Here is a 16875-nt window from a genome sequence, read left to right as displayed (position 1 = left end):
TCCTTGAGAACCAGAATTAGGACTTCCTTCTCTAAGTTCTAGAGGCCCAGGTGGTGCTGTTCAATAGAGTAATCACCAGGTCCTTATGGGAATGGAGCACTTCAAACAACTTCTCTGAATCAAGATGTGTTGCAAATGAAAAATACATTCTGAATTTCAAAGACAGTATTTAAGAAAAAAAGTCCAGCAATGTTTTATATTGATTGTTGTTGTTTAGTCACTAAGTCATGTCCAACTGTTTGCGACCCCATGGACTGTAGCCTGCCAGGATCCTCTATCCATGGGATTCTCCAGGCAAGAATACTGGAGTGGGTAGCCACTGCCTTCTCCAGGGGATCAGGGGATCATTCCCTTCTCAGGGGATTTTCCCGACCCAGGGGTGAAACCTGGGTCTCCCGTGTGGCAGACAGATTCTTTACCATCTGAGCCACCAGGGAAACTCCTGAGCTTCCCTGTACCCCATTTTCTCCCCTCTTCCTATAGAGCCCCAACCGCCCCCAGGCTTTCCCATGCTGGTGGGGTCTTCTGGGGCTGCAGAGGCCCCTCCTTATCCGACTGTGTGGCCCCACACTGCCCCTTGCAGTGTCCATCCCCACACCTCTTCAACACATTTCCCCTTAGGCCAAGCTAGCTTCTCCACTGGGCACAGCAGGCTGCAGGTTAGAGCCCATGATCCCATCAGTGGCCCACGAAAAATTTTTCGGTATATTTGTAGAATCTAGAGAAATGGTACAGATGAACCTATTGCAGGGCAGGAGGAGAGACACAAATGTATAGGACACACATCTGGACACGGGATGGGGGTGGAGGTGGGGGAGGGAGGGATGGGATGAACTGGGAGATTGGGATTGACATATATACACCGCCACGTGTAAAATAAATAACTAGTGGGAACCTGCTGCATAGCACAGGGAATTCACCTTCATTCTCTGTGATGACCTAGAGGATTGGGGAGGTCCAAGAGGGAGGGCTATGTGTATACATATAGCTGATTCATTTCATTGTACAGCAGAAAATAATACAATATTGTAAAGCAATTATACTCCAATTTTTAAAAAAAATCTTGAAATCATACAAAACTATTTGCATAGAGTTCAGTCTCAGTTATATTCATCTTTATACCTATTGAGTCCTAAATATAATCTTTAATTGTTTTTGTAAGCAAGAAGGGGCCTAGAAAGACCAAAGGTGCTGACAGCAGACAGAAGTCATAATGAGGCCACGAGTGTGCTCCTTCAAGGTTCCCATAAAACCCTGAGCCAACTTGACTGGCCTCACACCCAGCCCTGTTCCCCAGTAGCACCTGAATCTTTCCTATTTAGGGACTTGAAGGTCAATAGTAATTCGCTGTCCTCTGACACTCCAGTGTTGGCTGAGGTTGGCAGGAAGAGTCAACAGGTGGAGGACGAGAGGGCCTCGTATTTAAAGCTTGACTGAAGCATGAAGCTCAGCTTGTGCCCACACCCTTGTGACCCTTGACCTAGATGAGGCCTCCCCTCACAGGACTCCTCCTGCAGCCCAGGGAGGCCAGGGTGGGCCTTGCAGAGGCCCTGCAAGGACAGCTCTGAACACTCAGCAGGAGCCCGGGGGCTGCAGGGCACAAGCCTGGATCCTTTTCCCGCCCAATGAGGGGGAGTGAAGGGATCATGACCTGCAGACAGCAGGAGCCTGTCCCCTCTCCTCTGTCTTGTCAGAAGACCTGGGACAGGAGGTTGCCCCTTCCTTCTCCTCATCCAGCCAGCTGTCCCTGATGGGTCCTCTACGTCATCCCTGTGTCTGTACCCAGGTGCCCTGAGGAAGCTCATGGCCATGGCCTATACCCCCTGGAGCAATGTCAAGTGTGTGGACCAAGAATCAGGTACCCTGGCCCATGAGGAGACTCCCTCTCCCTCCTCAAGCAGTTCACACACACATACACACACTCACACACACACTTTTACAAATAAGCATTATACATAGTGCAAACAAACAAAAAATCAGATTACAGGATCAAATGTTAAGGAACTATCCTCAGGTTTTAAAAGACATTGATCTTTTGTGTATTAACTATAGGGTTTGTTTTGTGAAGCCCAAGAATACTGAAGTGGGTAGCCTGTCCATTCTCCAGGGGAACCTCCCAACCCAGGAATTGAATCGGAGTCTCCTGCATTGCAGGGGAGTCTTTACCAGCTGAGCTACCCAGGAAGCCCCACATATGACAACTTATATCTATAACAGTCTATTTTAAGTTGATAACAAGTGTGACCCCATTCTAAAGCTCATCATTTTTAGTCTCCTACGCCCAACATTGTACATTTTTGATGTCACTTTTCACATCTTTTCATCTTAAATATTCCTTTGTTAATTATTGTAATCATAGTTATTTTTACTGCTTTTGTCTTTAAGCTTCATATTAGCTTTATAAGTAATCAAACCAGTACTGTTACTAAATATTTACCTTCCAGTGAAATTTATTCTTTCTTATCTGTTCTTGTTATTATTTAATGGCTTTTATTTTCAGCTTAAAAAAATTCTTTTAACATCTGTTTTAAGGCCAGTTTAGTGATTAACTCCTTTAGCTTTTGTTTGGTAACCATAACCATAATGTGCTCAGTCATGTCCGACTTTTTGGAGCCCACCAGGCTCCTCTGCCCGTGGAATTTTCCAGGCGAGAATACTGGAGTGAGTTGCCATGTCCTCCTCCAGAGGATCTTCCCCACCCAGGGATGGAACCTGCATCTCCCGAGTCTCCTGAATTGGCAGGCGAGTTCTTTACCACTCTTGACCATTCTTTAGGGCCAGCTGTCTGGAAAACTGTTTCTCTCTCTTCGATTAATGAATAATCACTTTGCCATGTAGAGTATTACTGGTTAGAGGTTTTTTTCCTTTTAGCATTTTGAATATATTGTGCCACTTCCTTCTGACTTGCAATTTTTGTGCTGAAAAGTCTGTTGATAGCCTTATGGGGGTTCCCTTGTATGTAACAAGTTGTTTTTCTCTTGCTGTTTTTAATATTCTCTCCATTATCTTTAACTTTTGACATTTTAATTATAATGTGTCTTAGTAAGGATCTCTTTAAGGCAGCAGCAGCAGTAGCAGCAATGATCTCTTTAAGGCCCTTATTTGGAACTTTCTGAGCTTCCTGTATCTAGATGTCTGATTCCTTCCCCACATTAGGTAAGTTTTCAGCCATTATTTAATCAAATAAGTTTTCTGCCCCTTTCTAGTTCTCCTTTGGAGCCCTATAATGCAGTATTGCCCTATAATGTCCTTTAATGTTGTCCCATAAGTTCCTGAAGCTATCTTCACTTGATTTCATTCTTTTTCTTCTCTGATGTTCTGATTGGGCAAGTTCCACTGCTTTGTCTTTTTTTAAAACATTTTGAAAAATATATATTTGTCTATTTGGTTGCATCAGGTCTTAGTTTTGTCACGTGGCTCTTTTGTTGCAGTGCATGGACTCTCAGGTTGTGGTGTGTGAGCTCAGTAGTCGCAGCGTGTGCTTAGTTGCACCGTGGCATATGGGACCTCAGTTCCCTGACCAGGGATTGAACCTACATCTTCTGCATTGCTTTCTGGTAGCTCAGCTGGTAAAGAATCCACTTGCAGTGCAGGGGACCTCAGTTCAATTCCTGGGTCGGGAAGATCTGCTAGAGAAGGGATAGGCTACCCACTCCAGTAATCTTGGGCTTTCCTGATGGCTCATCTGGTAAAGGATCCGCCTGCAATGCAGGAGACCTGGGTTTGATCCTTGGGTTGAGAGAAACCCCTGGAGAAGGGAACGGCTATCCATTCCAGCATTCTGGCCTGGAGAATTTCATGGACTGTATAGTCCAGTTCAGTTCAGTCGCTCAGTTGTGTCCAACTCTTTGCGATCCCATGTACTGCAACACGCCAGGCCTCCCTGTCCATCACCAACTCCCGTTCACTCAAACTCATGTCCATGGAGTCAGTGATGCCATCCGGCCATCTCATCCCCTTCTCCTCCTGCCCCCAATACCTCCCAGCATCAGAGTCTTTTCCAATGAGTCAAATCTTCGCATGAGGTGGCCAAAGACCTGGAGATTCAGCTTTAGCATCAGTCCTTCCAAAGAACACCCAGGACTGATCTCCTTCAGAATGGACTGGTTGGATCTCCTTGCAGTCCATGGGACTCTTAAGAGTCTTCTCCGACACCACAGTTCGAAGGCATCAATTCTCTGGCGCTCAACTTTCTTCACAGTCCAACTCTCACATCCGTACATGACCACTGGAAAAACCATAGCCTTGACTAGACGGACTTTGTTGGCTAAGTAATGTCTCCGCTTTTCAATATGCTACCTAGGTTGGTCATAACTTTCCTTCCAAGGAGTGTCTTTTAATTTCATGGCTGCAATCACCATCTGCAGTGATTTTGGAGCCCCAAAAAATAAAGTCTGACACTGTTTCCCCATCTATTTCCCATGAAGTGATGGGACCAGATGCCATGATCTTCGCTTTCTGAATGTTGAGCTTTAAGCCAACTTTTTCACTCTCCTCTTTCACTTTCATCAAGAGGCTTCTTAGTTCCTCTTCACTTTCTGCCATAAGGGTGGTGTCATCTGCATATCTGAGGTTATTGATGTTTCTCCCGGCAATCTTGATTCCAGCTTGTGCTTCTTCCAGCCCAGGGTTTCTCATGATGTACTCTGCATAGAAGTTAAATAAGCAGGGTGACAATATACAGCCGTGACGTACTCCTTTTCCTATTTGGAACCAGTCTGTTGTTCCATGTCCAGTTCTAACTGTTGCTTCCTGACCTGCATACAGTTTCTCAAGAGGCAGGTCAGGTGGTCTGGTAGTCCCAACTCTTTCAGAATTTTCCACAGTTTATCGTGATCCACAGAGTCCAAGGGGTCGCACATAGTCAGACAGGACTGAGTGAATTTCACTTTCACTTTCCCCTGCACTGTAAGCTGGAGTCTTAACCACTGGGCCACCAGGGAAGTTTCCACTGCTTTGTCTTTGAGATGACTGATCCTTTCTTTACTTTACCTAGTCTGCTGCTGAACCCTTCTATTGTTTTTCAGGTCAGTTATTGTATGTTTCAGCTCTGTGGCTTCTATTTGACAGTTTCTTATATTTCCCATCTCTTTGTTGAAGTTCTCACTGTGTTCATCCATTCTTCTCCCCAGTTCAGCAAGCTTCTTTATGACCATTACTTTGAACTCTTTATCAACTAAATTATTTATCTCCATTTCATTAAGGCTTCTTCCTAAGGCTTTATCTCATTTAGTGACTTGGAACAGGTTTCTCTGTTTCTTCATTTTGCTTGACTCTCTGTGTTTCTTTCTATACAGTAGATGAAACCCCCTCTCTCCCAGTCTTGAAGGAGTTGCCTTGTGTAAGAAATGAATTTTTCATTCAGCCTGCTCTTAGTCATGTCTCAAACTCTTGGGATTGTTGAAGCAGCCTACTATATTTTTTAAGAGTTCCCAGTAGTTGAGCACATGCCAAGACCTGTCCTATTGCAACGGAGCAGGACACTATGGTCCTTGCCCCTCCCCCCACTATGTCCTTTGCCTGCCTCTTGTCTATGGAAAACTTCAGTCCAAGAATAAGTTTCATCAAAGAAGTGAGAAATGCAGAAACTAAAGAAAATAATCAAAGGAGACCAAACAATAATAATGTAGTCATTAAGCTTAGTCAAGGATCTTTCTTTCTTTCTCAAGGGCTACAGATAATATTCTGAGCCATATCCTGTGAGCTGTCTTTTTTTTTTTTTTTAATTAATTTAATTGGAGGCTAACTACAATATTGTAGTGGTTTTTGCCATACATTGACATGAATCAGCCGTGGGTGTACATGTGTTCCTCATCCTGAACCCCCTCTCACCTCCTTCCCCATCCCATCTCTCGGGGTCATCCCAGTGCACCGGCCCTGAGCACCCTGTCTCATGCATCGAACCGAGACTGGAGATCTAGTTAACTATGATAATATACATGTTTCAATGCTATTCTCTCAAATCATCCCACCCTCATCTTCTCCCACAGAGTCCAAAAGTCTGTTCTTTATATCTGTGTCTCTTTTGCTGTCTCCCATACAGGTTATCGTTACCATCTTTCTAAATTCCGTATACATGTATTAGTATACTGTACTGGTGTTTTTCTTTCTGACTTACTTCACTCTGTATAATAGGCTCCAGTTTCATCCACCTCATTAGAACTGATTCAAATGCACTCTTTTTAATAGCTGAGTAAGATTCCATTGTGTATATGTACCACAGCTTTCTTATCCATTCATCTGCTGATGGACATCTAGGTTGCTTCCGTGACCTAGCTATTGTAAACAGTGCTGCGATGAACATTCGAGTACACATGTTTATTTCAATTCTGGTTTCCTTGGTGTGTATGCCCAGCAGTGGGTTGCTGGGTCATATGGCAGTTCGATTTCCAGTTTTTAAAGGAATCTCCACCCTGTTCTCCATAGTGGCTGTACTAGTTTGCATTCCCACCAACAGTGTAAGAGGGTTCCCTTTTCTCCACACCCTCTCCAGCATTTACTGTTTGTGGACTTTTTGATAGCAGCCATTGTGATCCGTGTGAGATGGTATCTCACTGTGGTTTTGATTTGCATTTCTCTGATAATGAGTGATGTTGAGCATCTTCATGGTGAGCTGTCTTACAGATACTGAAACCCCAAGTGGGGAAGTTAACTACATGATGACCAGACTGTACCCAGGATATGAGCTGCCACAATTCCAAGAACTGGCCTCAGAGAAATGGAAACAAATGGACCCTGGAACTGGACCTAAAACAATTAAGATGATGTTGGTCAGACCACCGATGATCAATTTGAAGATGACTATCAGAGCTGACTCTGCTGTTTCTGTATGTGGCTCCCTCCTAACTTCTGTCTATAAAAGCTCTTGCCCACAGGTTGCCGGTGGGGGCGGGGAGTCGGCCTTCAGAGAGATGTTCACCACTCTCGCCCCCCAGTTGTCCGCATCTGAAATAAAGCAAACTTTCCTTACCACCAACCTGGACTGTTTATTGGCTTTTGGGCAGAGAGCAGCCAGACCCACACACACACTTGCAGTAACACTATCCCAAAGAGGAAGATCTCAGTGCCTAGATTCAGGTTGACTGGAAGTCAGCCACATACACACACAAAGAAATTTACAGGCCAATATTCTTGATGAACACAAATGCAAAAGTCATCAACAAAATATTAGAAAGCTGAATTCAACAATACATTAAAAGGACCATACAACATAATCAGTGGGATTTATTCTAAGGATGCAAACTATGGTTCAAAATTTACAAATAAAAAAAAAAAATCACAGTCAATGTGATATACCACATTAGTAAAATGAAGAACAAAAGTCATATGATCATCTCAATGGGTACAAAAAAAGCATTTGACAAATTCAATATTGATTTATGATAAAACTCTCAACAAAGCAGACATAGAGTAAATACACCTCAACAAATAAAACCCTATGTGACAAGGCCACAGCAAACACCATATTCCATAGTGAAAAGCTGAAATGATCTCCTCTAAGATCAGGAACAAGATAAAGACACTCACTTTTGTCATCTTTATTTAACATAGTATTAGAAGTCCCAGCCAGAGCGATTAGGTAAGAAAAAGAAATAAAAAGCATTCAACTTGGAAAGGAGGAACTAAAAGTGTCCCATTTTGCAGGTGACATGATATTATGTATAGAAAATGCTAAACACTCCATTGAAAAAAAACCTCTTAAGACTAATAAATGAAGCCAGTATAGTTACAGGATATAAACATCAATATGAAAACATATGGTGCATTTCTTTACATGAATAACAAACCAGCAGAAAGAGAAATAAGAAAACAATCTAATTTACAATGGCATCAAAAAAATAAAATTCCTATGAAGAAGTTGAATAAATTTAGCCAAGGAGGTCAAAGACCTGTACATTGAAAACTGCACAAATAAATGGAAAAATAGTCCATGCTTATGGATTTGAATAATCAATATTTGTAAATGTCCATATACCCATAGAAATCTATAGATTCGATGCAATTTTTATCAAAATTTCAATGGCACTTTTCACAGAAATAGGACAAAGAATTAAACTTTTTACAGAACCATAAAAGACTCTGAAGAGCCAAAGTAATTTTTTAGAAAAGATGAGGAAGGCTGGTGGCATCTTGCTTCTTGCTTTCAAACTATGCAAGTGAAAGTGTTAGTCGCTCAGCTGTGTCCAGCTTTGCGATCCCATGGACTGTAGCCAGCCAGGCTCCCCTGTCCATGGAATTTTCCAGGCAAGAATAATGGAGTGGGTACCCATTCCCTTCTCCAAGGGATCTTCCCAACCCAGGGATCAACTCTGGGTCTCCCCCACTGCAGGCAGATTCTTTACCATCTGAGTCACCAGGGAAGCCCTGTATTGGAAAGGGAGAGTCTTAACCACTGGACCACCAGGGAAGTTCCTTAATGAAGGATTTTTGCGTGTATAATAGATGTTAGTCAGTATTTTTTTTTTTTTGGTAATGTCATTGTAAGTTTTAGATACCAGGGTTGTGCTGGCTTTATAAAACAGTGAAGAACTGTTGCCTGTTCATATTTTCTGAAAGAATTTGTATAAGACTGATATTATTTTTTCTATGAATATTTATAGAATTCCTCAATGAAACTACATGGGCCTGCAGTTTTCATTGCTGTAAGATTTTAAGTGATGAATTCTAATTCATAAAAAGATATAGGATTAATCAGATTTTCTTTTCATCTTGTATCTGTTTTGCTAAGTAGTATTCTCAAGGACTTTGTCCATTTTATTCAAGTTGTCAAATTTATTTGACATTAAATTATTCCTAAGTTCCCCTTATTGTCCTTTCTATGGCTGCAGAGTTTGTTATAATAGCTTATCGTTAATTGTTGATATTGGTATTTTTTGTTTTTTTGGCCTTTTTTCTTTTAAAATTTGGTTTGTTAATTTTGTTAATCATTTCAGAGAATCAACACTTGGTTTGTCAATTCCTTTCATTATTTGTATTCTATTTCATTGATTTCTACTCATATTATTATTTTTTCCCTATTCTTCTGAGTTTAATTTACACTTATTTTATGGTGATTTAAAAATGTGAATCTTCAGGTCGCTTTTTTTTCTTTACTTTAAAAAAATTTTACTCCCCACTTCTCCCAACCCCCTATTCTTTTTAATAGAACATCTTTAATTGGAAGAGCTTCCCAGGTGGCACCAGTGGTAAAGAACCCACCTGCCAATGCAAGAGACTTAAAGAGATGTGGGTTCAGTCCCTGGGTCGGGAAGATTCCCAGGGGGAGGACACAACAACCCACTCCATTCTTGCCTGGAGAATCCCTTGGACAGAGGAGCATGGCGAGCTACAGTCCATAGGGTTACAAAGGCTAGGACACAACTGAAGTGACTTAGCATGCACTCACACTTTAATTCCGAGAAGGTGATGGCACCCCACTCCAGTACTCTTGCCTGGAAAATCCCATGGACGGAGGAGCCTGGTAGGCTGCAGTCCATGGGGTCACTAAAGAGTCGGACACGACTGAGTGACTTCACTTTCACTTTTCACTTTCATGCATTGGAGAAGGAAATGGCAACCCACTCCAGGGTTCTTGCCTGGAGAATCCCAGGGATGGGGGAGCCTGGTGGGCTGCCGTCTATGGAGTCGCACAGAGTCGGACATGACTGAAGCGACTTAGCAGCAGCAGCAGCGGTAGCACACTTTAATTGAAAACTGCAGTTTAAGCACTGTGTTAGCAGCTTTTCACAAGTTTCCACTTAGTATGTATTCATTACTATTTGTTTTTAAATTCAAAAAAAATATTCTTTTGATTTCATCTAAGAACCATAATGATTTGAAGGATGTCGCTTAATATTCAAATTTTAGAGTCCTTTTCTAGAGATCATTCTTGACTAGCAATGTAATTTCATTAAAGTCAGAGAATAGAGTTTATATGATTTCATTGCTTTTAAACTTATTTAGACTTTTTAAATTGTCTAGAATGTGGTCTATCTTAGTGGAAGTACCACATTTCATCAAAAAAGAATGAGTCTTCATTAGATGTTGCAAGCGTGCTCTCTGAATGTCAATTAAATCAAGATGGTTGATTTTTCTTTTTCTTTTTTTTTTAATTTGGTCTCTCTGTGCAGTTTTGAGGATGTTAGTTCCTCAACCAATGAACCTGTTGTGCCCTCCATAAGACAGCAGAGTCCTAACCACTGAACGGTCAGGGGAATTCCCGTTATGGTTAACAGCGTTACTTTTGCTGTTGTTTAGTGGCTAAGTTGTGAGAGACTCTAAGACCCCCTGGACTGTAGCCTGCCAGGCTCCTCTATGGGATATTCCAGCAAGCATGCTGGAGTGGGTTGCCATTTCCTCCTCCAGAGGATCTTCCCCAGCCTAGGGATCTAACCTGTGTCTCCTGCATTGGCAGACAGATTCTTTACCGCTGAACCACTGGGGAAGCCCGATAATGTTACTACCCTTTTTCATTTTCATTAAAGGGTGATATGATAGTCCTTTGATTTCATCCATTTTTGCTTTATGTATTTTTAAAGCTCTTTTATTAGGCACAATATATTTATGGTTAAGATGTCTTCCTGATGAATTGACACTTGTAACACTACAAATATACGTTTAAAAAATCTTTGGTAACATCAGATGAAAACTTGAAATAGTCTTCTATGGACCTGGGCAATCCTTCAGCATTGACATTCAGTTATCTCTATTCTGTCCCCAGCTTGCCGGTCACATTTCCCACCACCCAGATCAATACCCTCCATGCCCCTCAGAGCAGGACACAACACTAACATTAGTGCAGGCATCTTAGAACCCACACCACCCACGCATTCAGGGGGAGTCCTGTCTGCAGCCTGCTGAGTAGCCCTGTGCAGGGGCTGTGGGGCACCGGGGACAAGGCGAGGTCCTTGCTTTCCTCAGGGCAGTTCTGGCCACAGGAACCTGAGGCAGAGACAGCGATTCCCGTAAAGTCACCAAGGTGAAAAGAGCCTGGAAGGGCTGCAAGGCAGATGTGACAAGACTCCCAGTGGCAGAGAACAGGTGTGGACATGGAGGGAAAAGTCCCACAGTGCCAGGATCACAGACAAGAACGAAGTCAAAGTAACGGGAGTCGGGGGGGGGGGGGGGGGTGGGGCTGGGATGGACGAGGAGCAGGCTTCCTGGTGTGTAATGTCCATTTCGGGCTGTTTGAGAGACAAACACTGGGGTGCACCAGGTGCGGTGGAGATGTGAGACTTTGCCACTCACAGACTTGTGGTGTGTGTGTGTGGAGAGTGGGTTGGGGGTGTGAGAGAGAGAGAGAGAGAGGAGGGAGACAGGAGGCCTGCGGTGGAGCAGCAGCGTGGGACAAAAGAGAGAGGGAAACGAGAGAACTTCCCTGGCGGTCCAGTGGTTAGGGTGCCGCACTTTCACTGCGGGGGTCAAGGCTGGATCCTAGGTTGGGAACTAAGATTCCTGCAGCCTTTGAGCCTTGGCCAATTGAAAGAAAGGAACTGAGAACGGAGGATGGGTCGTGGAAGTGTCTTCAGTTCGGCTCAGCAATTTGTCCACAGCTACCAAGCTGGTGAAGTTAGAGCTGAGTCCCGAGTGGGGATTTCCTTTCGTGCTTCTTACCACTTACTTCCCGCAAGTGATGCAATACTGTTAGCTGGGTTTGCAGAGACTAGTTGGACCTTGCTGTGTTCCCATGTGACTTCCAGGAGCTGATGTAACTGTTTTAGGGTCGAGCTTGATTTTCACTATCCCTTGATAGGTCACCCAAAACAACACTACTCTTTCCTCCCTGGGGACAAATGGGCCCTAAAAGCTGCACCGTTTCGTTTTTTTGTTTGTTTTGTTTTGGTTTTTTTTGAACAAAAGATTCTTTAAATTCTATAGTGCTTTACAATTTTCAAGCGATTCACACACAGGATTTCATATAATCTCACAATAACTCTTCTTTTCCCCTCATCCCTATCTTGCCCCTCCCTGCTTCCCTCTCCTCACTGGTAACCACCAGGTTTTCTCTGTATCCCTGAGTCTGCTTCTTTTTTGTGTGTTACTCACTAGTTTGTTGTAATTTTTCTATTGCACGTGCAAGTGTAAGTAACGTGTAAGTAACATCATACAGGGTTTCTCTTTTACTCTAAACCTCATCAGCTGTGACAAAGCCATAGTGTCAGACTTGTTCTCAAGGTCTTCCTGTGCTCTGAGACCTGTTTCTTCTAAGATTTGTGTGGCTGTGGGGTTGTTTTTACAAGTAAAAAGACAGCTAGGTTAACAGTAGACCCTTCCGCCTGGAGTTCAGGGCAGCCATTAAATAGTTTTTTCAGGATGCATGCCACACCTGCTTCAGACTCAAAACAGAAATCAAAAGAACATCTTCAGACCCTTTCCTCCTAAACTAGACAGAGCCCCTGAGGCTAGTCGCCTGATTACTGGGGATTTACCCTGTAAGCCCTGTGGGTTGCTGCGGAAGAAAGTGGAAGGAATTTGCAAAATGACTGACAGCAGCCCAGAAGGGGTGCTGAATGCAAGAGAGGGTGGGAAAGCTACTTTTCTGTACAAATCGAGGGGAAGAATAGATGCGATGAGCATATTCTAGAATCTCAACAAAAAAGGGGAGGGGAGAGGAAAAAGAAGAAGGGACACGGGAGGGAGGAGAGGGGAAGGAAGGGGAGCGGAGAAGCTTGCAAAAGAGTTTTCCATTCTTTTTCCTTTGGAATTTACTTCTGGGACAGCCAGACAAGCCTAGGACCGGGACGGAGAACACAGGCTCTTCTCCCTCTGGGCCCGGGTCGGTCCCGCCAGGCCCTGAACCTGCTCCTTCCCCGCATGCAGCCCACGGTAGATCTCGCTCGGACATGCCCCGGCCGCAGCTGACCCGGGCATGCACACCGCCGGGTCTTTTCCCGCCGCCATTTACCGGCCACCCGGCGCGCGTTCCGGAGTGGTACCCGCGGTGGTACTCACCCACAACACGACACCCATGACGAAGACGAGGTACCCGAACCGAAGTTTGGGGCCACCGGGGCGCCCTGCACCGGCGCTCGAGGAGGCCGGTGCCTTCCGTCCCCGCTGCCGCTTGCGGTCGGGCAGCGTTCGCTGTCGAGGTCCCCGCAGGTTGATGGCAGGCACAGTCATGAGGAATCTTCACGGTCGTCCGTGGAACTTGGAAACCCGCCTCTGATGGCCAGACGTCGGAGCTCCTCTGTATGCCGCCGCGGAGCTCCTCTGTATGCCGCCGCGGAGCTCCTCTGTATACCGCCGCTCCCGCGCACTGTACTCACGCTTTCAGAGAAAGCAGGCAGAGGTGGCCCCGCCTTGTCTTACTCAGGATGTGCCGGAAAAATAAGAATCTCCGTCTCTCTCTCTAGACGGCGAGTTGAACGCAGCCTGTGCGTGCTCAGTCGCTCAGTCGTGTTCCACACTTTGCTGACCCCATGGACTGCGGCCCACCAGCCTTCTCTGTCCATGGGCTTTCCTAGACAAGAATACTGGAGTAGGTTGCCATTTCCTCCTCCAGGGATCTTCCCGATCCAGGGATGGAACTCTCCTGTCCTGCATCTCTTGCATTGGCAGACGGATTCTTTACCAGGGAGCCACCTGGGAAGGCCGAAGCACGCAGAGTTGGCATTAAAGGTTCTTCTTGAACCGGATCCCTTCTCAGGGGCAACGACCCTCCTGAGCTACCTCTGGTCCTCTGACTACCGCTCTCAGCTTCTGCTCCTCCCAGGCTCATTGACAGTGTGGGTGCAAGGGAGGGGTATCACTGTCTCCAGAGTCACATGGCAGCTCTGTCCCAGGGGAAAGTTGTTGAATCAGAGGTTTGCTCTTAGCATCTTAGTAGCCAGGTGCCTGACTGGAGTAGATACTCAATGAACAGGTGGGTGGACAGAATGAAGGTCACAGAGACGGCCATGGGTGGGTCTGAATTCAGGTCACAAATAGGCTTCGGATGTCCTCCATCACTACCTGTGCGTTGCAGTAATGCCAGGGTCAACGTCTGCCTTTCACACGCAGGACTTCATAGGATCTCCTCTCGACCCTACTGCTCTTGCAGTCAGGCAAGCTAGAGGAATCCACTCCATTCAGCCTTTCTTGGAAATTTTTCTTCCCCGTAGATTCTTTAAAGCCTTTGGGAAACAGAACTGCTGGACGCTAATTGGCATATGAAACCAAACGGGCCAGGAGGAGGAGGTCCCCACGTGGGTCAGGCGCGTCCAGCTGTCCCGAAACATCTGCGCTCTGCTGGACTTAGGTTGTGGGGAGTCCAGTATTGGGTAAGCGGCTCAAGCCTAGGTCCTACAAGGCTAGGGCGACTGTGGGCTGGGGACTGGGCAGGGGAGACACGAACCGGGAGCCTCCAGCTCCACCCTTTTGTATCCGTTTTGTGAGGCCGGTGTGGTAGGAATTAAAATTCCTTTTTCCTCCATATGTTTATCCAGCGGTTCCAATACCATTTATTGAAAACACTTTCTTTTCCCATTGAATAATATTTCTGCCTTTGTTGAAATTCAATTGACCATCTATATGTTCCATTTCTGGACTCTATATTGTGTTCCATGGGTCTATTCATTTTCTGTCCTGTGCCAATACCACGTTACTTGATTGTGTGTGTGTGTGTGCTCAGTCGTGGTCCACTCTTAGCGACCCCATGGACTGGAGTCCGCCAGACTCCTCTGGCTGTGGAATTTCCCAGGCAAGAATACGGGAGTGGGTTGCCATTTGCTTCTCTAAAAGATTTTCTGACACAGGGATGGAGCCGCGTCTCCTGCTGCTCCTGCACTGGCAGGCGGATTCTTCACCAGTAAGCCTCCTGGGAAGCCTGTTGCCTTGATTACCATAGCTTTATAGTGAGTGTTGAAATCAGGTAGTTTAAGTCCTCCAATTGTTCTCTTTTTCCTCTGAAATTGTTTGCGTTTCGATATGTTTTATATAAAATAATTTAAAAAGTCCTGCTGGGATTTTAATCCATATTGCATTGAAAGTGATGATTGACAAGAATTAACATTTTAACAATATTGAGTCTTGCAATCAATGAGATGGTTTTATATTAGACCTTTCTTACTTAATCTTGACAACATTTGGTAAGCTTTCTGTGTACAGATTGTATACATCTTTTTTAAATGCATTCCCAAATGTTTTTGATGTTACTTTCAGTGCAATGGTTGAGATGATTGGTTTTTCTTTTCAGTCCATGGGTCCCAAAGAGTGGGACGTGACTGACTGAGCATGTTTTAGACAGCTTATAATTTCAGCTTGCTTTTTTCCAGTTGGAGAATCTTAGCCTTATAAATGACATGTTTATTCTAGTTACATTCATTGTTGTAGCTTTATTCGGAATATATGATTTGCCACAATTTTTTCATTTTGCCTTTGTTTTTTTAACAATATTTTCACTGGGTATAAATGAGTAATGAGTCAACAGGTTTCTTTCACCACTTTAATTCTTAGCTCCATTGTTTACGTCAGGTCATTCATTGGTCTTTTGAATGCAAAAAAAAATTTTTTTATGCACAAAATTTTCTCTTTGTTACTATGATGTGCCCAGGTGGTGTTTTCTTTATATTTATCTTTCTTTGGGGCTTTCTAAGCTTTTTGAATTTGTAAATTGGTGTTTTGTACTACAGTTGAGAAAATTACGGCCATTTTTTTCCTCATTTGTTCAGTTATTTCTTTTCAGTCTTCGATCCCAAACATATTCCATGGTGTTGTCCCGAAGGTCACCAAGACTCTGTTCCTTGTTTTCTTTCAGTTTTTTTTTAACCTCTGCTCTTCAGATTGAATGCTCTTTAGATCTATCAAATCTCTCTTCAAGTTCACTCATTATGTCTTCTGCAGTGTTCAAACTCTGTTAATAACATTCAAGTGAATTTTTAATTTCAGATAATGGGATTTTCAGTTCTAAAATTTCCTTTTGGTTCTTGTTTTATAGTTATCACTTCTGTGCTGAGATATCCTAACTTTGTTCATTTTAATACTTTTCTACAGGCCAAACATATATTTTAAAGCTCCCCAAAAGAGATTCTATTATGAATTAGAGGTGAGAACCAGTAAAAAGATATAAACTTTACCCGGAAGGAAGAGATATGTAATGGGAAGTATCGGTAGCAGAAAATGTTAAAATCCCTCTGTCCATGGGATTCTCCGAACAAACATACTGGAGTGGGTTGCCATTTCCTTCTGTAGGGGATCTTCCCAACCCAGGGACTGAACCTGGGTCTCCTGCATTGCAGGCAGATTCTTTACTGTCTGAACCACCAGGAAAGTCGACAGAGAAGGTATTATACTTGATTGACAAAGAAGTCTAAAGGGAAACCCAAAGACAACAGAGAATAGATAAACAAGCACAACAAGGGAATTTTAGTCTCTGACAGCAACCGCTATCACAAAAATAAATAAAACCTCACCCTAAACACCTACTTAGCTCAGTTCCCTTACCAGTTACATTATGTCTAACTTTAAGCAGAAAATTATATGGCATCCTAAAAGACCAAAGCCAAAAACACTCATTGAGGTTTAAGAGATAGAGCCAGCACCAGAATGAGACACAGATATGGTGGAGATGTTGGAATTATCACATCGGGAATTTAAAACAACTAGGCATAATATGCTAATGATTCTAATAGAAAAGTGGGCAGCATGCAAGAACAGATAGGAAATGTAAGCAGGGAGATGGACACTTCAGGAAAAAAATTCAAAAGAAATTCTAGTAACAAAAACCCCCACAATGTAACAGAAAAAAAGGATGCTTTTCATGCGCTCATGAATAGAATCAGCGGAAGGGGAAGCATCAGTGAGCTTGAATCAATGTCAACAGAAACTTAGAAACCTAAGTACAAAGGGGAAAACAAAAGAATTAAAAGGGCAGAACAGAATATTCAAGAACTGTGGGACAATTTAAAAAGGAAGTAA

The 16875-nt window shown here is 43.7% G+C and overlaps 1 protein-coding gene across 1 annotated transcript in view; it reads right to left on the bottom strand.

Moving 5' to 3' along the window:
* Positions 1-13169, bottom strand: part of LOC129651046 (tumor necrosis factor receptor superfamily member 10D-like) — a 28377-nt gene extending 15208 nt beyond the window's left edge. Inside the window, exon 1 of the mRNA XM_055579774.1 lies at positions 12931-13169. Coding sequence (XP_055435749.1) covers positions 12931-13101 — 171 coding nt within the window. The 5' untranslated portion in view covers positions 13102-13169. The remainder of the gene's footprint in view (positions 1-12930) is intronic.
* Between the last annotated feature and the right edge of the window lie 3706 nt (positions 13170-16875).

The sequence above is a fragment of the Bubalus kerabau genome, chromosome 4, assembly GCF_029407905.1.
Source record: "Bubalus kerabau isolate K-KA32 ecotype Philippines breed swamp buffalo chromosome 4, PCC_UOA_SB_1v2, whole genome shotgun sequence".
Classification (NCBI taxonomy): domain Eukaryota; kingdom Metazoa; phylum Chordata; class Mammalia; order Artiodactyla; family Bovidae; genus Bubalus; species Bubalus kerabau.
Note: the sequence above shows the minus strand (reverse complement) of the source record. Positions and strands in the feature narration are given on the sequence as shown.